At 42.6% G+C, this 23871-nt stretch overlaps 2 protein-coding genes across 2 annotated transcripts in view; one reads left to right on the top strand and one right to left on the bottom strand.

The window, feature by feature from the left end:
* LOC138849713 (uncharacterized) overlaps positions 1–406 on the bottom strand; it is a 16138-nt gene extending 15732 nt beyond the window's left edge. Inside the window, exon 1 of the mRNA XM_089333563.1 lies at positions 338–406. Coding sequence (XP_089189689.1) covers positions 338–406 — 69 coding nt within the window. The remainder of the gene's footprint in view (positions 1–337) is intronic.
* Positions 1–23871, top strand: part of SMIM13 (small integral membrane protein 13) — a 26345-nt gene extending 2474 nt beyond the window's left edge. Inside the window, exon 2 of the mRNA XM_008262385.5 lies at positions 19764–23871. Within this exon, the coding sequence (XP_008260607.1) occupies positions 19764–19951 (188 nt within the window). The 3' untranslated portion in view covers positions 19952–23871. The remainder of the gene's footprint in view (positions 1–19763) is intronic.

Genomic DNA, 23871 nt, shown 5'->3' with positions numbered 1-23871 from the left:
AGTTCAGCAGGCAGTGTTGAATGCCTGCTAGGCACTGGGAGCACAGATCTCTGGCAGGAGTGAGCCACAAGGAATTGGCTGATAACTTTTGTTTCCTCTGACAGACTTCTTCATTGCACCTCCTGAACCCTGATTTTCAAATTACAGGATCCTACGGAGGTTTGCCGTCCCTTGTCTGTATTGGTGATGTCTGCTTTCTCAGTCCTCATTCATTCTAAAATGCCTTCAACTCCCTCCATTCCCTGAAGCTGCCCTTGTCAAGGTCAATAACAAGTGGCCTCCCTAGTCCCAAGCTACTGGTTGCTTATCAGTGCTAATTGAACTTAACCTGTCATACTCGTTTTGTATCGTTGAGCATTTTCTCAGGAGAAGTATTTCTTTTGCCTTCTGTGCACTGTACTTGCATGGTGTCGTTCCTACCATAAGGACAATTTTTTTCCTGGCTGTTCATCCCCTAAAAAAATTTTACTGCAATTTAGTATAGGAAATATATATTATTCCCAGTAGCTTCATGAGTATATAAATTACATGTGTCACTTATACACCTGTGTGCCTATCACTTTCTGAAATAAAAAGTTTATGGCATACTTGGTTTTCACTCCATGACATGCGTGTGATTTTCTAGAATACAAATGTGTTTCTGCTTTCTCTCTCTTCTACCTATTCTCTCCTCATTGTATCTTACCCAATTCTAGAGATTTAAATATGAACTGTAGCTGATGACTCTTAAGATTTAGGTCTCCAACTGCCACTTTACTCCTGAGCCCCAAGGCTCATGGATCAAAGTTCTTTAGTGATATCCCCTGGGAGATCAAATAGACATCTCAAATTTAATGCATTTGAAACAGGCCTCTGGATTTCTACCACCTGTCCCTCCTGCAGTCTTTCCCGTCTGAAATGTTACCTGCCTCCACTCAGAGGGTTGAGCCAAGGACTTAGCCATCCCTTGATTTTGATCCCCCACCCACCCCAGTACACCAACTCCCTGTGCAAGTCTTCTCAGGTTAACTCTTAAAAAGAAAACAAAATATGATCTGTTCTCCATCAACACCACCACCACCATCATCATAATCTTTGTCTTGTCTGAATTTCCTAACTACTTTTAAAAAAATATTTATTTATTCATTCATTTATTTGAAAGGTAGAGAGAGAGAGAGAGAGAGACAGACAGACATCTTCCATCTTCCGTCTGCTGGTTCACTCCCCAAATGGCCTCAACAACTAGGAACCTGGAACTCCATCCGGATATCCCACCTGGGTAGCAGGGTCCCAAGTACTTGAGCCATTAGCTGCTGCTTTCCCAGGCACATTAGCAGGGAGCTGGATCGAAGTGGAGCAGCAAGGCCTCAAACAGAAGCTCATATGGGATGCCAGCATTGCAGGAGGTGGTTTAACTCACTGTGCCACAACACTGACCCCACTTTTTTGTTCAGTCCATTTTTTTTTTGTCACCTTTTTTTTTTTTTAAAGATTTTATTTATTTATTTGAGAGGTAGAGTTATAGACAGTGAGAGGGAGAGACAGAGAGAGGTCTTCCATTTGATGGTTCACTCCCGCAATGGCCGCAATGGCTGGAGCTGCGCCGATCCGAAGCCAGCAGCCAGGAGCTTCTTCCAGGTCTCCCACACGGTTTCAGGGGCCCAAGGACTTGGGCCATCTTCCACTGCTTTCCCAGGCCACAGCAGAGAGCTGGATTGGAAGAGGAGCAGCCGGCACTAGAACTGGTGCCCATATGGGATGCCAGCGCCACAGGTGGAGGATTAACCTATTACACCACAGTGCCGACCCGCATTTTTTTTTTTTTTTTTTTTTTTTTTTTTGACAGGCAGAGTGGACAGTGAGAGAGAGAGACAGAGAGAAAGGTCTTTCTTTGCCGTTGGTTCACCCTCCAATGGCCGCCGCGGCTGGCGCGCTGCGGCCGGCGCACCGCGCTGATCCGATGGCAGGAGCCAGGAGCCAGGTGCTTTTCCTGGTCTCCCATGGGGTGCAGGGCCCAAGCACCTGGGCCATCCTCCACTGCACTCCCTGGCCACAGCAGAGGGCTGGCCTGGAAGAGGGGCAACCGGGACAGAATCCGGCGCCCCGACCGGGACTAGAACCCGGTGTGCCGGCGCCGCTAGGCGGAGGATTAGCCTAGTGAGCCGCGGCGCCGGCCCCGACCCGCGTTTTTCTTTATAATCTACTTTTTATAAAAATATTTATTTATTTGAAAGGCAGTTACAGAGAGAGAGAGAGAGAGAGAGATCTTCCATTCACTGTTTTACTTCCCAGATGGCTGCAACAGCTGGGGCTGGGCAAGGCTGAAGCCAGAAGCTAGGAATTCCATCCAGATCTCGTGAGGATGGCAGGAGCCCATGTTACTTGAGCCATCTTCCATTGCCTTCCCAGGTGCATTAGCAGGGAGCTGGATCTGAAGCAGAACATCTGGGACTCAAAGCAGCACTCCAATACACTCCAGTATGGATGCTGGCAGTGCAGGTGGTAACTTAACCTGCTGCACCACAATGCCAGTCTTTTTTTTTTTTTTTTTTTTTTTTGACAGGCAGAGTGGACAGTGAGAGAGAGAGACAGAGAGAAAGGTCTTCCTTTGCCGTTGGTTCACCCTCCAATGGCCGCCGCGGCCGGCGCGCTGCGGCCGGTGCACCGCACTGATCCGATGGCAGGAGCCAGGAGCCAGGTGCTTTTCCTGGTCTCCCATGGGGTGCAGGGCCCAAGCACCTGGGCCGTCCTCCACTGCACTCCCTGGCCACAGCAGAGAGCTGAATGCCAGTCTTTATAATCCACTTTGTACATGTTAACCAGACTGTTTTATTAAGAAGATAGTATATCAAAAGTTTTCAGCAAAAACAAAAGGTTGAAAATCAGTAGTACTTATAACAAAAGTAGTTTCCTTCAACCCTTAGTTTCAGTATTCTCTTATGTATTTCCATGTTTGTAAATAATATATTCATCACTATTTCTTGATTTTGCGACTTCAGACATTATGTATTAACTTCTTGCCATTAATGCAATATTTGGCTAACTTAATAGTATTTATATTTGGACTTTGTAATTGTTATTACCTGCTGATCCAATAGTATATTATTTGATGACACCTTTCATTTATGGTTCTCCATTTTTCTGGAAGTTAATAATTGCCTTTTAATTCACCTAGTGTTACTTCTTTTGGTGTGTACCCATTGTTATTCATACCTTCCAGATGTTCCATTATCCCTTCCACACAGCCATGAATTGTATTTCCCATATTTTCTTCTTCCTCCTCCACCCATTCTCAGAGTCCTCCTTCCTTCCCCACAGCTGTTGCTCTCAAACAGAAAGCTGTACTTTCTCTGTTATCTTGTTCTGTACCCTGTTTTCTGGATCTCATGGCATTTTCTTTCTCAGCTTATATTCTTGTTTTGTTGGAGCACATTTTCTAGCAACTTTCTAAGAAAGAATGCATAGAAAATAGTTTTGAGCTAATATCTGAACATATCTTTATTTTCTATCCTTTTGATTGCTAACTTGAATAGATTTGGGGTTACAAATAATTTTCATTCGGATTTTAAAAATTATTTTTCTGTTGATTTCCAACACCCGTGTCCTTATGGGTGATTTGGTTTTTCTTTCTAGATTTGTTTTTGTATAGCCAGTTTATCATTGGTATTGTGAAACATCTTAATATTCTATGGCATGCATGTCTCTCTCTTTCTTTTTCATTTTTTTGAGTTCTTTCAGATTTTTTTCCCTTTATTTCTGGGAAATTTTCCTGCTAGATCTCTGATAATTATTGTCCCTCCATTTTGTTTCTAAAGTCCTTAGTTGGATGTTGGACATCTTAGGCTGATTTCTTTACCTTTTTATTTTCTACTTTTTATATTATTTCCCACCTCTCCCTTTCTTCTGAGAAATGTTTTTAGTTTTATCATCTGTTATTGGTGTCAAATTTTCTGTAGTGTTGATTCTTACTATGTGTATGCAGTACCTTATCTCTCTATTGATTATACTGTTTCTTTTTGTTGTTGTTGTTTCTTTTAATAAGTGTTTTTCTTCACCTTGTAATTGTTTTTTCTTTCTGCTTGTTTGCTTTAGACTTGTCTTGGGAATTTTTTTAAAAGATGTTTTTATTTGAAAGGCAGAGTTGCAGAGAAACAGGAAGAGACACAGACTAAGATCCTCCATCTGCTGGTTCACTCCCCAAATGGTTGCAACAGCCAGGGCTGGACCATGCCACAGCCAGGAGCATGGAATTCCATCTGGCCTTCCCTGTGGGTACAGGGGCCCAGGTACTTGGACCATCTTCCACTGCTTTCCCAGGTACATTGCCAGGGAGCTGGATTGGAAGTGGAGTGGTAGGGGCTCCAACCAGCACCTGTATGGGATGCCAGCGTCACATTTGTTTAATATGCTACACCCATCATGCCAGCCCCAGTTGGATGTTTTCTGTGAATGTCTAGCCATCCGTTCTCTGTTCTTGCTTCAGGGGATGGTAGAAATACATGATGATAAATTCTCTGGGTAAGCCCGGGATCACCACAAGGTGATGGGTTAGTGACTTGGTCTTTTCTCCCCCAGTGTTAGTATCTCATTTCTCCAGAGAGGACTTCTCCCATTTCCTTCTTTGGATATTGGAAACCTGACTGTCTTTGTAAACAGATTTTCAACCAAGCCTTTTTTCTTCCCTCCCCTACCCTCAACCTTACCCGAGTGCTGAACTTTCCATACTTCTTCTTCTTTTTTTTTTTTTTTTTTTAAGATTATTTATTTGAAAGGCTGAGTTACAGAGAGGCAGAGGCAGAGACAAAGAGAGAGGTCTTGCGCCCACTGGTTCACTCCCTAGATGGCTGCAACGGCCGGAGCTGCGCCAATCCAAAGCCAGGAGCTTCTTCCTGCTCTCCCACATGGATACAGGGGCCCAAGGACATGGGCCATCCTCCACTGCTTTCCCAGGCTATAGCTGAGAGCTGGATTGGAAGTGGAGCATCCGGGACTCCAACTGGTGCCCATATGGAATGCCGGTGCCGCAGGCTGGGGCTTTAACCTGCTGTGCCACAGCACCAGCCCCTGAACTTTCCATACTTCTTTGTATTTTGGCTCCAGTTGATAATCACTCCCTCCTGCTGGATTTTTGTTTCCTTTGCTTTAGCTAGACCAGTTACCGCTTGTCCTCAGAGTAATCTTTAGGAACATGGCTCTGGCTTAAAAGCTCCCCATTTCCTTTGAAATACATCCCAGATTTTTCACTGTGACCAACAAAGAGTTGTGTGGTATCGCCCCCATCTGCCTCTCTGACCTCATCTCTCCCTGCCTCACTACCAACATTCTAGGAACAGGCCAGCCTTAGGCCTCAGTCTCCCTCTGGCTCTTGACATAGCCATTCCTCCTCATCCAGGCTCATATCAAATGTCGTCTCAGAGAGGCCTTCTCGGCCACGCCTTCCCCTTCAGTGTTCAGGGCACTTGGCACTATTTGACTTGAACTATTTGTTTCCCCTGTGAAAGGACAAAATTACAACAATTTAAAGACCTTAATTGGCATTATTTTCAATGCTAGAATTGGGCAGTACCTCATTCCCTGAAACCAAATAACTGCTCTGAATGTCCTTAGAAGAGGCTGCTTTTATAGCTAAAGAAAGCAGAAGCAAAAGAGTTGGCCATTGGACCCCAGTGCACTGGGAATTGGTCATTTCAAAGTGACTCCTTGAAGGCAGGAACAAGAAGACAGAACAAGACGAAAAAGAACTGATTAGCATCATGTTACCTCAGGTTTCCTTTTGTATGTTAGCATGAAGGCAGAGGAAGCTTGAGTATCGTGCCAATTGAAACCAGTCTGTTTGGGATATTTGGCTGTTACCTCTCTAATCCTGATTTTTTGGAAGGTCAGATAAACAACTTGGTGACCAGGAACTTTTCTGTGAATAACTCCATCTTGACTTTTAGCCTGATCTGTGCAGGTGCTGAGTCCAAACCATGGTCTCCTGTAATTTTCATTTGCCACCTCCAATTAGAATGTAAACTCCTTGAAATCAGGTGCCTCGTCTCCCTTGTTCACGACTCTCTCCCTAGATCCTAGAATCATGCCTGGCATGTAGTAGGCCCTCTTGTGTTTGAAGTATGAATGAAGAAATATTCCTCAGTGTAAATTATTGAATTAAAATGTCATAATGAGTCTTAAGTGTGGTGTAGAACAGAGTTGCTTCAAAATGGATAACCATTATAGTATTTAGTCAAAGTGTACTTACTGAACCCTGTGTCTTTGTTGTAGATGGTGGTCACAAGTGTCCAAAAATGAATGCAGCATTGTCTCTGCCTTTGGGAACCTTATACCCAGGGAACATACTCCTAATTTACGAGTAACTCTAAAGAAACCTTTTTCTGCTAGTCTCACAAAACTTTCCCCTAAAACTTGTTCTTTTTTCTGTTTATGCACAAAACCTTTGGGAGTAATCTTACCTTCTCATTCATTCCCATTCAAGGGGCCTTGTGTCATATACCATTCATCCCACAAAAATTCGGGCATCTCTTGTAAGCTTGATCTGAGATACAAAGAAAACTAAAATCTAGTTCTGTCACTAAACCACAAATTCTTTTTTTTAACTTTTATTTAATGAATATAAATTTCCAAAGTACAGCTTATGGATTACAATGGCTTTTCCCCCCATAACTTCCCTCCCACCCGCAACCCTCCCCTCTCCCGCTCCCTCTCCTTTTCCATTCACATCAAGCTTCATTTTAATTCTCTTTATATACAGAAGATCGATTTAGCATATATTAAGTAAAGATTTCAACAGTTTGCACCCACATAGAAACACAAAGTGAAAAATACTGTTTGAGTACTCGTTATAGCATTAATTCACATTGGACAACACATTAAGGACAGAGATCCCACATGAGGAGTAAGTACACAGTGATTCCTGTTGTTGATTTAACAAATTGACACTCTTGTTTATGGCATCAGTAATCACCCTAGGCTCTTGTCATGAGTTGCCAAGGCTATGGAGGCCTTTTGAGTTCACCGACTCTGATCATATTTAGACAAGGTCATAGTCAAAGTGGAAGTTCCTCCCTTCAGAGAAAGATACCTCCTTCTTTGATGACCTGTTCTTTCCTTCTTTCTGTTGGGATCTCACTTGCAGAGATCTTTCATTTAGGGTTGGTGTTTGTGTGTGTGTGGTTTTTGTTTTTTTTTTTTTTTTTTTTTTTTTTTTTTTTTTGCCACAGTGTCTTGGCTTTCCATGCCTAAAATACTCTCATGGGCTTTTCAGACAGATCCAAATGCCTGAAGGGCTGATTCTGAGGCCAGAGTGCTGTTTAGGACACCTGCCATTCTATGAGTCTGCTGTGTATCTCCCTTCCCATGTTGGATCATTCTCTCCCTTTTTTATTCTATCGGATAGTATTTGCAGACACTATTCTTGTTTATGTGATCCCTTTGACTCTTAGTCCTATCATTATGATCAATTGTGAACAGAAATTGATCACTTGGACTAGTGAGATGGCATTGGGATGTGCCACCTTGATGGGATTGAATTGGAATCCCCTGGCACGTTTCTAACTCTACCATTTGGGGCAAGTCCGATTGAGCATGTCCCAAATTGTACATCTCTTCCCTCTCTTATTCCCACTCTTATATTTAACAGGGATCACTTTTCAGTTAAGTTTCAACACTGAAGAATAATTGTGTATTAATTACAGAGTTCAACCAATAATATTAAGTAGAACAAAAAAATACTAGGAGGGATAAAGTATTAAGTTGTTCATCAACAGTCAGGGCAAGGGCTGATCAAGTCACTGTTTCTCATAGTGTCCATTTCACTTCAACAGGTTTCCTTTTTGGTGCTTGGTTAGTTGTCACCGATCAGGGAGAACATATGATATTTGTCCCTTTGGGACTGGCTTATTTCACTCAGCATGATATTTTCCAGGTTCCTCCATTTTGTTGCAGATGACTGGATTTCATTGTTTCTACTGCTGTATAGTATTCTATAGAGTACATCTCCCATAATTTCTTTATCCAGTCTTCTGTTGATGGGCATTTAGGTTGATTCCAGGTCTTAGCTGTTGTGAATTGAGCTGCAATAAACATTAAGGTACAGACAGCTTTTTTGTTTGCCAATTTCATTTCCTTTGGGTAAATTCCAAGGAGTGGGATGGCTGGGTTGTATGGTAGGGTTATCTTCAGGTTTCTGAGGAATCTCCAGACTGACTTCCAGAGTGGCTTAACCAGTTAGCATTCCCACCAGCAGTGAGTTAGTGTCCCTTTTTCCCCACATCCTCGCCAGCACCTGTTGTTGGTAGTTTTCTGTATGTGAGCCATTCTAACCGGGGTGAGGTGAACCCTCACTGTGTAAACCACAAATTCTGAAGGGGGTTACAGCTTAGTTGTTCCTTTCACCAATCACTTGCAAGAGGCTGGAAGTTCTGCTGACTCATGTCGGTACACTCTGCTTCCGTAGGAAACCCTTATGAGTACTCTCTCCTTTCAAACAGAAGCGAACTTGCCCTTTGCCTCAGGCTCGCATGTCTGGGGTGATATAAAAAATAGATAGAATTGGTCTTTGTCCCTGGTTTCTGGCACAAACCCTTGGAGCCCCAATACCCTTGGAATATCTCGGGTGATAGGAGTGTCTTGTCATTTAACTCTTGGGGATGCACCTGGAGCTTTGTTACCGATTCAGCAGACTTCCTCCGCTCTCCTGCCCCACTCTCACCCCCTGCACAGGCATGGGTGCTTGTTTTTAAAAACTCACATTAATAAAAACGTAGATGCTGGGGAAAAAAAGGGGACTCTTGACCGCACTCGAGTTTATGCCAGTGAGGTGACTTGGCAAGGTGACCCCCAGGCAGTTCAGGAGGGGCCTGGTCACCAGAAAGACAACAAGTAGTGGAGAGGGTGGATGCTATCATCCCCAAGCCCTCACCTCCGGGAGGGGCAGGGGGCTGGAGACTGGGTTATAAAACCTCTTAGCTGAGCATTTCAAGCTTAGTATATCTACAACTGTATTTCAGGTCTTGCTTTCCCCCAACTTAGTCAGTGGCAGTTTTGTTCCTGTAGTTGTCAGTGAGGCCTCCCTAAGCTCCCTGTGAGATACTACCCCTTGTACTCACATGGCTTCCTTCCCCTACTCTGCTGTCTTTTCCTGTAGTACTTCATTATCGGTGGACACATGTTTCTAGAAGGGTGGTAATTGGAACACAGTTGCTGAGGAATATTTGAATGAATAAATGATGAATTTGGGAGCAAGTGACAGCTAGATTGTGTCAGTTTGTATGTTTTTCTTTCCTTATAGGCAATGAGGAGCTAAGAGTGTTTTGTCACAGGACCTTTAAGATTCTGTAGGCTGGGGCAGGTGTTGTGGCGTAGCATGTAAAGCAGCTGCCTGTGACACTGGCATCCCATATAGGCACTGGTTCAAGTCCTGGCTGCTCAACTTCTGATCCAGCTCCCTGCTAATGGCCTGGGAAAGCAGTGGAAGATGGCCCAAGTGCTTGGGCCCTTGCACCCATGTGGGAGACCCAGAAGAAGCTCTTGGCTCCTGGCTTTGAACCAGCCCAGCTCCAGCCATTGTGGCCATTTAGGGAGTGAATCAATGGATGGAAGATTTCTCTCTCCCTCTCTCTCCGTAAACTCTGCCTTTCAAGTAAATAAATAAATCTTAAAAAAAAAAAAAAAAAAAAAAAAAAAAAAAAACAGATTCTGTAGGGTGCTCAAGTAGGAAGTTGGCGTTAAGTGTTGACAGTGTTGGTGGCAACAGTGATGCTAATTCTGTCTCCCACTGACTACAGAGCATGTGGACTTTGAAGTCTTTGTACAGAATTTGAACCCAGTCAGCATAGGTCCTAGAAGAATGTCAGTGTAGGCCTATGTGAAGAGAGAAAAATAGTTCCTTGTCTGGTGTAAGATCCTCCTTTCTCTGGAGGTTGATTTGGTTGTGACGCCTAGTTCAACCTGGCCCTACATACCTAGACAGACCGTAATTTTCAGGCTTGGGCTAGGACCAAGTCCCATGTTCCTGCTGTGCCCAGAAAAATCAAGAAATTAGTGAGTGAGCAGAGCTGGCCTCAGGCTGAGCTATGCCTGTGTGATCCAGACACACAGCTAGCACTGCCACTTACAAGCTGTGTGATTTGCAAGTAGGCAGTTTTATAACTAATGGATCTGGGGACACTGCAGATTAACTGTTTCTGCTTGTCTGAGGATATTTCAAACAGTTCATGGAAAAATGGAATTAAAATATAAGTTTATTTTGGTGTGGAAGGTTTTGGAATTATGCATACTAGAGATCATCAGAAAGTTCACAGAAAACATGTATTAGGAAAAAACCATGTGTGAATTTCAGAGTACCTTGTTTTTAATATTCATTTTTATTGACTTGAAAGGTAGAGTGACGGAGTAAGTGAGAGATCTATCTCCTGGTTCACTCCCTAAATGCCTGCAACAGCCAGGGCTGGGCCACACCAAAGCCAAGAGCCAGGAACTCCATCTTGGTTGCCTACGTGGGTGGTTGCAACACATGGACTCAATCATTACCTGTTGCTTCCCAAGGTGTGCATTAGCAGAAAACTGGATTGGAAGTGCAGTTAGGACTTGATTTCAGGCACTCCGATATGGGATACAGGCAACCCAAGCATAGTTTATAACCCCTGTGCCACAACCCCTGCCCTAAAATACTTGTCTTTTAATTCCAGCTTTTACAAACTTTTTGAAGTACCCTTTCATCTCATATTGAGATATGAATAAATATGAATTAGATGCTGTTGGAAACATAAGCTTTTACAATTAAATCTGGTTTTAGAAATTTAAACTTCTTGGTTCAATGTGATTTTACTTAGGATAGTATACATTTCAAAGATAATGGTGGGATAAGATAAGACTTGCTAATTACTAACCAGTGTGAACAAATTTGGCAGATAATCTAGTTCATTGGTTTTCCTACAATCTGTGAAGATGTGTTTAAACATAAACTTGGGCACATTAGCTTTTTAAAGGGTTTATTTGAGTGAACGGCCATTCATAAATTGGGCAGCTCCGAACCACAGTTGGTTGGGGCTCCATGAGGAGGGCATGAGGGGGACTTTTATTTTGTGTTCATAGAAGCAGTTTACAAAGACAAGACTTTGGGGTTAAACTGCATGTGAGCTCTTGTGCTATAACGATCTTGAGTGGGATCTTACTGTGTTCAGACTGCTCCGACAGTTCCATGGTCTGGGTGGCTTATAAACAGCAAATCTCTTTCTCACGGTTCTAGAGGGATGGGAAGTCCAAGATGAAGGTACAGGCAGGTTCAGTGTCTAGTTAGGGCATGCTTCCTGGGTCATGCTTGGCTATCTGCTTCATCATCTTTTTTTTTTTTTTTTTAAAGATTTATTTTATTTATTTGAAAGGCAGAATGTCAGATCTTCCATCTTTGGGGAGCACTGGTTTACTCCCCAAATGGGTGCAATGGCCAGGGCTGGGCCAGGCTGAAGCCAGGAGCCCAGAACTCCCTGTGGGTTTCCCACATGGATGGAAGGGGCCCAAGCACTTGGGCCATCATCCGCTGCCTTCCCAGGCACATTTAGCAGGGAGCTGGAAGGGAAGCAGACCCAACCCGCGCTCCAGGATAGGATGCAAGAAGTGGCTTAACCTGTTGCACCACAGTCTTCTCTGTGTGCGCCTGTGACAGAGGGGGAGGGGTGGCGAGCTCCCAGGTGTCATTTGTAAATGCATTAATTCTGTTCCTGAGCTTTCCAGCCTATGACCTGATCATTGCCGGTCATCACACAGGGGCTCCACCTTGAAACACCATCTTGTTGGTGATTGAGTTTCAATAAAAGAATTCAGAGGAGTGTGTTCAGGCTGTGAAATCCTGTTCTTGTGACCTCAAGAGTCCTAAGTAGTATTTGGTGTTTCCCCATGTCCTTGCCTCGAAAATCTGAGACATTTGATACACTATTAAAATCTGCTGTCCATTCTGTAGTTTGGAGTCATTTTGAGCTTTTATTTTCTTATCTAGAAAATGGCAATACTGGTTGCTGGTCTAATTAATTCAGAGGGGTTGTGAGTGTTAAGTAAGATGTTGAATGTCAAAGCACTTTTGACCTAAGAAGTATGGAATTGAAGATGAAATTCATTGGTTTCCCTGAGTTTGTGGTGTGTTGAGGGCGGTGATCATCACTGGGGTTCATCTGCTGTCGCTACCCTTCTGCTGCCAGCACATTTATCTTGCGTAGAGAAGCAGTGTACAATGTGTTTCATGAATTCATGCTGCGACCTAATGCTTACTTACTGGTGCACACGTTAGTGCTCATTTGATTATCTCAGCATACACACCCTCTGTAGCCAGCCAGTTTTTCTGACATCTAGTGCTTATCAGTGCGAGACTAGAGCAAAGCACAGACTTGCCTTTTAAACTGAAAAACTGCAATGCTTGTTTGAACAGTCAGCATCAATGTCTGATTATAGGTACACATAACTGTGGACAGTCCTTGTCTTCTCACCTCTCTGGTTCTCTCTCCCTCCCATTTCTCATTCAGTAGATCTCAGGACATGGGGCAAAACACGTGCCCCTAGGGTAAGAGTAGGTAGGCAGTTTCTGGCATGTGCCTGTTGGGTTTAGGTGGGAGGAATCATATGAGCTGTGCATCCCTAAGAAACCTGTCTGCTGCAGTTACAGTATGAGAGAGAAGTTTTTTTCAGTAAAAGGTAGCCTGGGATTTAGTGGCTTTTCTTTCCACAACCCCTTTCCCCCAAAATACATATTCACACCTGGGAGAGTCACTAGGCCTAGAGTCCAGATTATGCGAAGCTGTTCTTATGGTGAGTTGGAGTTATACATCTGAACTGCTAAGTCTGTCCCTTGCGACTATGGTGCCTCTCTCCCTCCAACTAAGCACACCTGCATGCACACACCTGTTGCTTGCTGTTCTCTTAACAACCAACAGATGACTAGTGACGCTTAACTCTGCACTGGTAGCTTTCCACTTCTTTTATATGCATAGTATAAAAGAGAATGCACTCCAGATACCTGAGTGCTACAGCCAACTATTCTGTTAACCAGGCACAGATCTCCTTGCAGCAAAGACGTAATCACTCACTGTGCCCAACCTCTGACCATCTGTCTTCATCTGTTTTCTGCTCTATAACAGTTCATTGGCCGGCTAAGTTACAAACAATAGAAGTTTGTTTGCACGGTTCTGGAGGCTGGGAAGTCCAAGAGCATGGCACTGGTGTCTGGTGAGGGTCTCTGTGCCATGTCGTAACATAGCAGAAAGGGAAGCCAGCACACAAAGACAGAGCGGTGTTTGAATCTGTAACCCACGTCTGTGAAAGTAGCATTAATGTGTTCATGGGAGGTGGAGCTCTCAAGATTTAAATCATCTCTCTCTCACTCTCTTTTTTTAAAATTTATTTATTTATTTATTTGAAAGGCAGAATTAGAGAGAGAGATTTTCCATCTATTGGTTCATTCCCCCAAATGACTTCAGCGGCTGATATTGGGCCAGGCCGAAGCCAAGAGCTTCTTCTGGGTCTCCCACATGGGTGCAGGGGCCCAAAGACTTGGGCCTTCTTCCACTGCTTTCCCAGGTACATTAGCATAGAACTGCATTGGAAGTGGAGCAGCCATGGCTTTAACCTAACCACATTAGGTCAATGTCAGCCCTAAAACCAGTATGCATTATCTAGGGTAGGAGCAGGTACTCTGAACATGGCTGTAGGGCCTACTCCTAAGAGGACAATGGTGCTCTTAGAGATTGAAGGGGAGTGGACAGGACAGTCTGGACAAAGATCCCCAGTAGATTTGTGTCTCCTCGACCCTTAGTAGGGACTAAGCTGCTGGAGTACAGTTACCATGACAGGAGCCACCCAAGAAACCCAGGCAGGCAATTCTTTTGTTGGCTAAGGTCTACCCCAACTCTCCATCTTCCTGGGATCTGCGTGCTTCCTTTAAACAACACAACGTGACCTCCGATGACTGTCGGTGCTGTCAGAGGTCCTTAACCTTTGGGGCAGAGACTACTTGGGGTGGGGCAGGGAGGGGTCAGATGAAGCTGGGAGTGCGTTTTCCCTTTGAAGGAAAAGAATACCTTTAAAGGTAAGGCTGGTATTTATTATGCAATAGAATGACTCAGGTTGAAGATAGGTCTTTACCACGTATATACCAGAGTCCTGTTAGTCAGCTACAAGGAATGTGACATAACAGAAATATGTGATGGGACAGTGAAGGTAAATTGAGTAATTTGTCCATTAGGATATATGCAAAGCATTTCCTCATAGTACCTGTCTCTCCCCGCCCCCCCCCCCACCCTTTTTAAGGTTTTATTTATGAAGGGCAGAGTGACAGAGAAAGATCTTCCATCTGCTGGTTTATCCCTCAAATGGTTACATCAGCTGGGCCTGGGTCAGGCTGGAACCAGGAGCCAGGAACTCCATCTGGGTCTCCCACATGGGTGGAAGGAAACTTAAGAACTTGAGCCATCACCTGCTGCTTCCCAGGGAGCTGCATCAGAAGCAGCATAGCCAGGATTCAACTGATACTCTGATATGGGGGGCGGGTGTTGCTGTGCCGTGATGCTTGCCCTGTCCTTTTAAATTTAAGCTGGCTATTATGTTCATATCTAATTACTACAACCATTAAATATTAGTTCTTTTATCTGAAACTGTAGTAACTCTCTTATTTTCTTCTTTTCCAGTCAAACTTTTTCCTGGTATATACCTATTGAGATTTTTTTTTTTTTTTTTTGACAGGCAGAGTGGACAGTGAGAGAGAGAGAGAGACAGAGAGAAAGGTCTTCCTTTTGCCGTTGGTTCACCCTCCAATGGCTGCCGCTGCCAGCGCGCTGCGGCCGGTGCACTGCACTGATCCAATGGCAGGAGCCAGGTGCTTATCCTGGTCTCCCATTCTTTTTCCGGTTTTTATATAGTTGTTTTTACATACAAACTGCCTGGCATTTTTAATAACATCCTTCATTCTGGCTATTAAAATTTTTGATTGGTCCACAGTACATAGAGGCATCAGATCTTGCCCTCTTACGTACTGTGATATGGAGATACTCCCCACCTCAATCTCTCCCACAAGTCACCACTGTGTAAGAGCTTGGTCATTTTACTGAGAGGACAACTTGTTGAGTTTCTTTGAGTTTAGAGAGCTCCACTACAATTCTTATAACCACTACGGTAGTGTCTCTGCCCTACACGCCTACCTTGTCATTACAGAAGTCCTATAAAAAGCCAAGTACAGTGGATACTTGTTCTTTTTTTTTTTTTAAACATATCATTCAATTTAAAAAAAATTTTTTAAAGATTTATTTATTTATCTGAAAGGCAGAGTTACAGAAAGTGAGAGACAGAAAGAAATGTCTTCCATCCACTGGTTCATTCTCCAAATGTCCGCAATGGCCAGAGCTGGGCCTATCTGAAGCCAGGAGCTAGCCTCTGGGTGTAGGTCCCAAGGACTTGGGCCATCTTCCACTGCTTTCCCAGGCCATAGTAGAGAGCTGGATTAGAAATAGAACAGCCAGGACTCGAACCAGAGCCCATATGGGATGCTGGCACTGCAGGCGGTGTCTTTGCCTGCTGAGCCACAGCGGCAGCCCCCACTTTCTCTTTTTACATTAGTGGAATTCTCTACCTCACAGGTTTTTGTGGGAAGCAGTGTTGATATCTGTCTGCTCCCCTCCAAGCCTCATACAGCTTATACCCAGACAGAATAGAGAAGAAATAGGCACACTTTTCAAGCTTGCTTATCTTTGAATTTGGAGATAAAAATTACAGCAGTATAGAGTCTGAGTGATTTAGCCTGTCTGGGTCGAGTGGTAAGTAGATGGAGTGGCCGTAACCTGCTACTCCAAACTCTGGAGCTTTTCTCATTGGTATGACGTTTGGATTTCTTTCCTAAAGATTTCCCACCTTTTTTATTTATTTATTTATTTTTTATTTTTTTTAACTTTTATTTAATGAATATAAATTTCCAAAATACAGCTTATGGATTACAATGGCTTTTCCCCCCATAACTTCCCTCCCACCCGCAACCCTCCCCTTTCCTACTCCCTCTCCCCTTCCATTCACATCAAGATTCATTTTCAATTCTCTTTATATACAGAAGATCAGTTTAGCATATATTAAGTAAAGATTTCAATAGTTTGCACCCACATAGAAACACAAAGTGAAAAATACTGTTTGAGTACTAGTTATAGCATTAAATCTCAATGTACAGCACATTAAGGACAGAGATCCTACATGAGGAGTAAGTGCACAGTGACTCCTGTTGTTGACTTAACAAATTGACACTCTTGTTGATGGCATCAGTAATCACCCTAGGCTCTAGTCATGAGTTGCCACAGCTATGGAAGCCTTTTGAGTTCACCGACTCTGATCATATTTAGACAAGGTCATAGTCAAAGTGGAAGTTCTCTCCTCCCTTCAGAGAAAGGTACCTCCTTCTTTGATGACCTGTTCTTTCCACTGGGATCTCACTCACAGAGATCTTTCATTTAGTTTTTGTTTTTTGTTTGTTTGGTTGGTTTTTTTGCCAGAGTGTCTTGGCTTTCCATGCCTGAAATACTCTCATGGGCTTTTCAGCCAGATCCGCATGCCTTAAGGGCTGATTCTGAGGCCAGAGTGCTGTTTAGGACATCTGCCATTCTATGAGTCTGCTGTGTATCCCGCTTCCCATGTTGGATCGTTCTCTCCAAGGCAGTTAGACAGTGAGAGAGACAGAAAGGTCTCCCTTCCGTTGGTTCACTCCCCTAATGGCCGCTACGGCTGGTGCTCTGGGCCGATCCGAAGCCAGGAGCTTCCTCCTGGTCTCCCATGTGGGTGCAGGGCCCAAGCACTTGGGCCATCTTCCACTGCCCTCCAGGGCCACAGCAGAGAGCTGGACCGGAAGAGGAGCAACCGGGACAGAATCCGGCGCCAGCTGGGACTGGAACCTTGGGTGTCGGCCCCACAGGTGGAGGATTAGCCTAGTGAGCTGAGATGCCGGCCTCCCACTTTGTTTTTAAAATGTTTATTCATTCTTTTCTATTTATTTGAAAGGCAGAGTGACAGAGACAGAGAGACAGGGAGAAAGAGGGATTTTCCATTTGCTGTTTGCTCCCCAAATGTCCACAACCTTTGAACTTAAATGAGGCCAAAGCCAGGGGCCAAGACCACCATCTAAGTCTCCCACATGGGTGGCAGGGACTCAAATGTACTTGATCCATCTTCTACTGCTTCCCGAGTATACACCAGGAAGCTGGGTGGGAAGCAGAGACTAAACTTAATCCCAGCATCTCGTATGGGGTGCAGGTGCCACGAGTGGGTTCTTAACCTACTGTGCCACAACACCCACCCCCACATTCTGAATTCTGACTTGATACTGAATCCCTTACATTATTTGGCTACTAGTAGTGATTTTTTTTAAAATGATTTATTTATTTATTTGAAAGTCAGAGTTACACAGAGAGAAGGAGAGGCAGAGAGAGAGGTCTTCCATCCGCTGGTTCACTCCCCGATTGGACACAATGGCTGGAGCTGCACCGATCCGAAGCCAGGAGCCAGGATCTTCTTCTGAGTTGCCCACGTGGGTGCAGGAACTCAAGGATTTGGGCCATCTTCCACTGCTTTCCCAGGCCCTAGCAGAGAGTTGGATCGGAAGTGGAGCAGCCGCGTCTCGAACTGGTGCCCATATGGGTTGCTTGGCACTGCAAACGGTGGCTCTTCCCACTATGCCACAGTGCTAACCCCACTAGTAGTGATTTTTAAAAACTGGGAAGGGAATTTATTTTACTAAAATTGGGAAAGAGAGAGTCTGTAATCCAGTGGAATTGCCCTCACATCTTGAGACTCTGACAACTATATCCTCATTTTCTCGTTTTGTAGACTACTGTGCTGGGAGACTTCGTGTTGTCTTAACCATCCCAAAAGTGCTACGCCAGTGCTGATGGCCTCTCACCACAGCCTCTTCTCAGGCATAGACTCAGTCACCTTCCTCACTCTTCTTTTCACACCTGGTGGCTGCTGTTGGAATCTTTGGTCTTCGTGAGGTCAAAACCAGTGTCTTTGAACTGGATTATAATTCCCTGACAGTAATTAACCTGCTAGAAATGGAGAGTGACTACTAATGGATATGGGGTTTCTTTGAGTTTGATGAAAATGTTCTGGGGTTAGTGACAGTACTAAAAACCACTGAATTTATGATATGACAGGCATATCAGTTTAAAAATAGACAATTTAAAAACAACGGAAGTCACCTCAGATCCCACTGCCAAAGGTTTAACCACAGCTCGTGTCAATTGAACGTTTCACAGAAAGCTTACTCAGTGCCAGCACTTAAACCTCTTAGGGATCTTCACATTGTTTCCTCAAAATGGCTTTGGGAGTCTTCTGGTCAAATTGGGACTCCTGAGTCTTTCCCTGGCATTGTTTCCACGAATTTGCATGCCTGTTTCACAAAGACTTTTAGATGGAGGGACAGTGTGCTAATTTGGAAGTCATTAAAATACTGTTTTACAGAGTTTGGTGCTTTGTTCAAACACAGATGACCAAGGTTATGAGTAATGGTGTGGTTCAGTTAGCATAAGCTAACAGTTTGTGTAAAAGGAAAGTGAAAACTTCAGAGATGTTAAGTATCTGAAGTTATCTTTTAGTGTCATGGAGTCTATGTTAATTCTTTTCCCCAGAGAATGTAAGAAAGAAGTAAAATTAGAATCTTTCCTATATTATCCATTTACCTTGGCCTCATTTAATTAACATTGGAGTAGAAAAGCTGGCTGGATTTTGTTGGCACAAAATGCTAGTCATCAAAATATACTATCGTCTGTTGCTACTCAGTAAATCCAGAGTGTTTAAAGTAGAGGCATCAAAAATAAAAATAAAAAACTGGCATGCAAAGTTTTTTACAGTCCTTATTTTTTGGTTAATGACTTTGGCATGAAAATCCTGTACTCTGGGGGCTGGTGTTGTAGCACAGCAGGGAAAGCTGCCACCTGTCATGCCAGTATCCCATCACATCGGATGCTCCCCGTCTGATTCACTTCTCCGCGCATGTGCCTCCGAAGGCAGCAGGTGATGGCGCAAGTACTTAGACCCCTGCCACCCATGTGGGAGACCTGGTGGAGTTCCTGGATCCTGGCTTCAGCCTGGCCCTACCCTGACTGTTGGCAGCCATTTGGGGAGCGAAACAGATGGAAGATCTGTATCTCTCCTTCTATTTCTGTAACTCTGCCTTTCAAATAAATAAATAGATCTTTTAAAAAGTATATTTTAAAGATCTTGAAATCAAGATACCAGTACTCAAACTTTATTCTTTCATCATGTAGTTTTTAAAAATTACTTATTTTCCATGAAAATTGTCTCTAGAAACTTATGAACAGGCATGATCCTGACTGAGAAGTTTTTGTTCAGTGCATTTGATTCCTGCAATTTCATGTCTTTTGCATTCTGATTGAAGCAAGCTTGCTTTTAGTCAATAGCACTGAGATATGAATGTCCACACAAAGTGTATTCTTTCTTAAGAAAAATGCTCTTAAAAATTTGACTTTAATATAATAAACATTATTTAGGTACTGTAGTCTCATAGTTTTTATCATTGATGGACCAAACTTGTATTCTAAATTCCATGAGAGCAGAAACTGTTTTTGCCACCACTGTAAGTTCCCAGAGTTTATCCAGAGGCTTAATAAATCTATATGAATATATAGTAATCATCATATATTTGTTAATATATACTGTTTTGTAATATAACTCCCCCCCATTAACTGTAATGTTCTGAATTGATAACATTGTTTGTAATAATACTTCTTAATGTTTCCATCTTTCTTTAGGTTGGTATTTTGTATGGCACCTTTTTCTGTCTAAATTCAAGTTTCTGCGGGAGCTAGTGGGAGACACAGGATCCCAGGAAGGAGACCATGAGCCTTCAGGCTCTGAAACTGAAGAAGACGCTTCAGCCTCTCCGCACAGGATCCGATCTGCTCGCCAAAGGAGAGCGCCGGCTGAGGAAGGCCACTGACCCCAGTTGCGCGTCAGGACAGGCAGTTGCAAGCCTCTGCCATCAGTGCCATCAGTGGCTTGGCTTTGAAAGTTACTGAATGACTAAAGAACATTTGTTCTTAGATTTTAAGTCCAATTCAAAAAAATATTTATATGTAAGCCATATAAAAATAAAGGGAAGTAAAAACCAAATTGGACCATTGCAGATTTCATCTTACAGATAATCTTTAGCTTCATTAGCTTTCTACTTATTCACGTATTCCTTGACTCTTGGGCTTGTTTATTCTCCGTGCTGGTGTGAATCTGGTTAACATTCAGGCTTGACAAGGCATCCCTTCTGAGTCCTGAAATGTGTGCTTCTCTTTGCATTTGAACATGTCTGACACGGCAGTGCATCTCCTTCCTGTCAACCAGGTGATAGCCATGTGATTATTCCAGCTTGTGCATGTGTAACCCTACAGCTTGTCACAGTGTCATCACCTTCACCCACGTGTGTATCATTGACATCAAAGGTGTCAGGTTTAATTGGCATTTAAAGTGTCTTCAAAAAGATTACACTATGATTCAGCATTGAAATGAAAAGTTACTGTGAATGTAGAAAAGCATGGAACAGAGCAGCTGGGCGTATATTTGATATTAGTGAAGCAAATATTCGTCGCTGGAGGAACGACAATTCCATATATTCTTGCAAAACAACAAAATGCTTTACCAGACCTAAGAAAGGGAGGCACCCAAAGGTAGACGAAGCTGTACTGCATTTTGTGAGTGAGACATGTGCAAAAGGATTGCCTACCACATGCCAGGTGATGCAGTTGAAGGCAGGAGAAACTGCCAGAACTCTTGGCATCGATGAAACAAAATCGAAAGCAACAAGAGGCTGGTGTGACCGACTCATGCCTCGAGCAGGACTGTCGTTAAGGCACCAAACATCGATTTGTCCAAAGCTTCCCGTTGGCCTTCGACAGAATGCAGTGGTAGAGCGCTCTCTTGGGAAATGCTGCGTCACCCATGCTCTTGCTGACACAGGGGCCGTGTGGTGTGGAAAAATGAAAACATCGATGACTGTGATTTGAAAAGTGATTCGGAAGAATTGGACTCAGAATATGAAGTCATAGTTATAACTTAACCAATTTATTTCACACATTTCATTACATAGGCACAAGGCGATGTGATAAAAATCTGTGTAACTGTAAAAACACTGTTTCAGTAATTATAAAATAAACATTTTCTGTGATACGAAAGCATCGTGTCATAGTTTAGTAGGCAGTTGTTTTTCATGATGATCCATCTAGTGCATATTAACTATTGAGAAGATCTTAGATTAAGTAAAAAATGGTAGTTCATAAATTTGTTTCTTCCCAAGATAGCCAGTTTTTATTAGGGAACTTAATTCTGACTCTTACAATGGTAAAATAGTTATCATCTGTGAAATACATTTTGCATAATCTATTCAACATTTTAGAGTAGAAACTTAGGAGTCTAAGAACTATCTTCTACTTTAGGAAGAGTAGGAATGGTTACTCCCTTTGTATGGGAGAACTTTATGCTCGAGGCTTAGGTTGTGCAGATTCACAAACAACAATTCAGTGACGAGACCTCAAAGGAATTGTGTATTGAGGAGGGAAAAATGGAGTGGGGGAAAATACCCACAACTCTAAAATTATTCTTGCCAGGTTTCTGTGTTTGTTTTAACTGAACTTTGGAAGGAGTGTTTACAAGGGGAGAGAGAGGGATGAAACAGTCTTCCTGTTCAGTGTCACTTGCTTTGTTTAAAAATGCAATGCAAAGCTAACTCATTTTGTTAATCCAAGTTTTTAATGTTTTTAGCCTCCTTCTTTTGACAACTCATCATACCTCTCTTTTATGATGGTGTATGAGACCTCATACTTCATGCTGACGGCTAACAGTTCACTGCTCCACTCCAGGTTGTTTTCCTGGTGAACACCTCTTTGTTGATACTGCAGCCCTTTGGGTGTGCAGAAAGGGAATTCACAGAATATAACTAGTTTTTGTTTGTGTGTAGGGGAGAGGTTCTAGCAGCTGAGAGTGGAGCACAAGCCTGTCTTCATTTCCTTAGTGGAAGCACTGTTGTATTTTCATGTGCCTATAAGGCATAACAGAGCAGTGAGCATCAGTTAGGAGAGAAATGCCAAAATAGCTAGGTTTGAAAGGATATTTAAATTAAGTTTTCATAGACTACTGCTTTGCACTATGGATTCTGCTTTATGATGGCTGTCTAACCTTTAGATAAGAGTTGCTGAAAAACTTTGAGTTGCTAGCAAGCTTTCTGTCATGTCAGTATTAGATTTATGGCTGATGTAACCCTCTCCCCTGAAATCTACACGAGTCAAGCCTAAACTAATGCAGACTGATTCATTTGAAGGTATACATGTTGGTGTTATTTGTTGACATTTATGCTTCAAGCATGTCTCATAAGAATTTTAAGAAGTACTGTGTTTAATTTACTTGAGAAATATACCTAATTGTATATTAATATCTCACACTTGCCAGGTTTTAACAATCCCTTAGGGAGAGTAAAGAGAAAAGGCTGATGCCAACAGGAAGAGTCTATAAACTAATCATTTGTTTACAGCTTTTTGTTTGTGCATCCCAGAAGACACTTAACTTCAGTACGTGTTTCTAAGACCACTAAGAGGGAAGATAAACAGTCAATGCAGAATTAATTGTGTGGTGTAATGTTTTTGTTCTTTTTCCTGTTGTGGTGTTTTTGTAACTGAATTTACCAGAACTACAGCACAACTGCATTTTCAGTCTCTCAGTAGGAGGTAGACTAGCCTGTGGTTAACTTTGAAGTTTAAAACGTTAAGAGCATTAGAAACACATGCCAGCATCAGTCTTTTCTGAATCCTCACAAAGAATGATGGTGATTGACTATACCACCTTTTGAGGATGGGTTGTTTTATTTCCATCCCAACTGACCATTCTTTCTTCTTTAGTCTCTGAAACTTTTTTTTTCTAAGAATTGCCTGTGTAGTAATATTGCTAAAATGTAAATGCCAAAAGCACTAAATATTGTGTAGCACTGTTAAATCTAGTCTATTCGTGTGAATGAATACTCACACTAAATAGAGTACTCACTGAATTTTGTAATGGCAGTTTCATAGTACGAACACAAACACACAAAACACATCAGAGAGCCATTTGACAAACATGGTGGCCCTTTTTTTATGTTACTAGGTTTAAGCACCATTTCAAATATTTTACTGATATATGGGATATGTAGCGTAATAGATTTCATATATGGCATCTTGAAGCATTGAAAGATTTGAAAGTTGTACATTTTTACTTTTAAAGAAACAATTTTTGAAATCAAGTCAAAGACATGCTCTTTTTTAAAGCCAGTTTTTCTCAAAAGGAGTGTTTTAAGGTAAAACATAGCCTGCGGTGTAACTTTAGGATTTCACTGAATTTCAGGTGCTTTCATATTTGAAGTTGACTTTAAAAAGCCATAGAGCAGTCTTCACTGGTTCCAGACACTGAAGCTAGGGCTCTGGTTTGGAGTCCAGCATTCAAGCACCCATTGTCTGCTTCTAAAGTGTGCTAGAGTTCTTAACTTGAAGCTGAAAGTGTAATATATTATCGTATGTTAATACAAGTTACCTGTTCCAGGTGTTAGTGCACACATACCACTGCTTTATGAGGGGTGTTTAGCGTCACCCTCCAAGTCAGTTCTATGCATAACCATTCATCAAATACTGCTGCTGTGGTTTCCCAAAAGAAACAGTCTGTGCTGTGCTAGGAGGCGTTATCACTCACTGCTTGACAAGTAGATTCATAAGGATTTAGAACTGAGTGTTAATAGCGTGTTAATAATACCTTTGTATAACATGATGTAAAACTGGTCAGTACTATATCTAAAGCTTTTGTGGTTTATGATGTTTTAACTTAAAACAGAATAAATTAAAATGAAAAACAAAA

The sequence above is a fragment of the Oryctolagus cuniculus genome, chromosome 5 (assembly GCF_051225735.1).
Source record: "Oryctolagus cuniculus isolate XC-2025 breed Fujian yellow rabbit chromosome 5, ASM5122573v1, whole genome shotgun sequence".
Classification (NCBI taxonomy): Eukaryota; Metazoa; Chordata; class Mammalia; order Lagomorpha; family Leporidae; genus Oryctolagus; species Oryctolagus cuniculus.
Note: the sequence above shows the minus strand (reverse complement) of the source record. Positions and strands in the feature narration are given on the sequence as shown.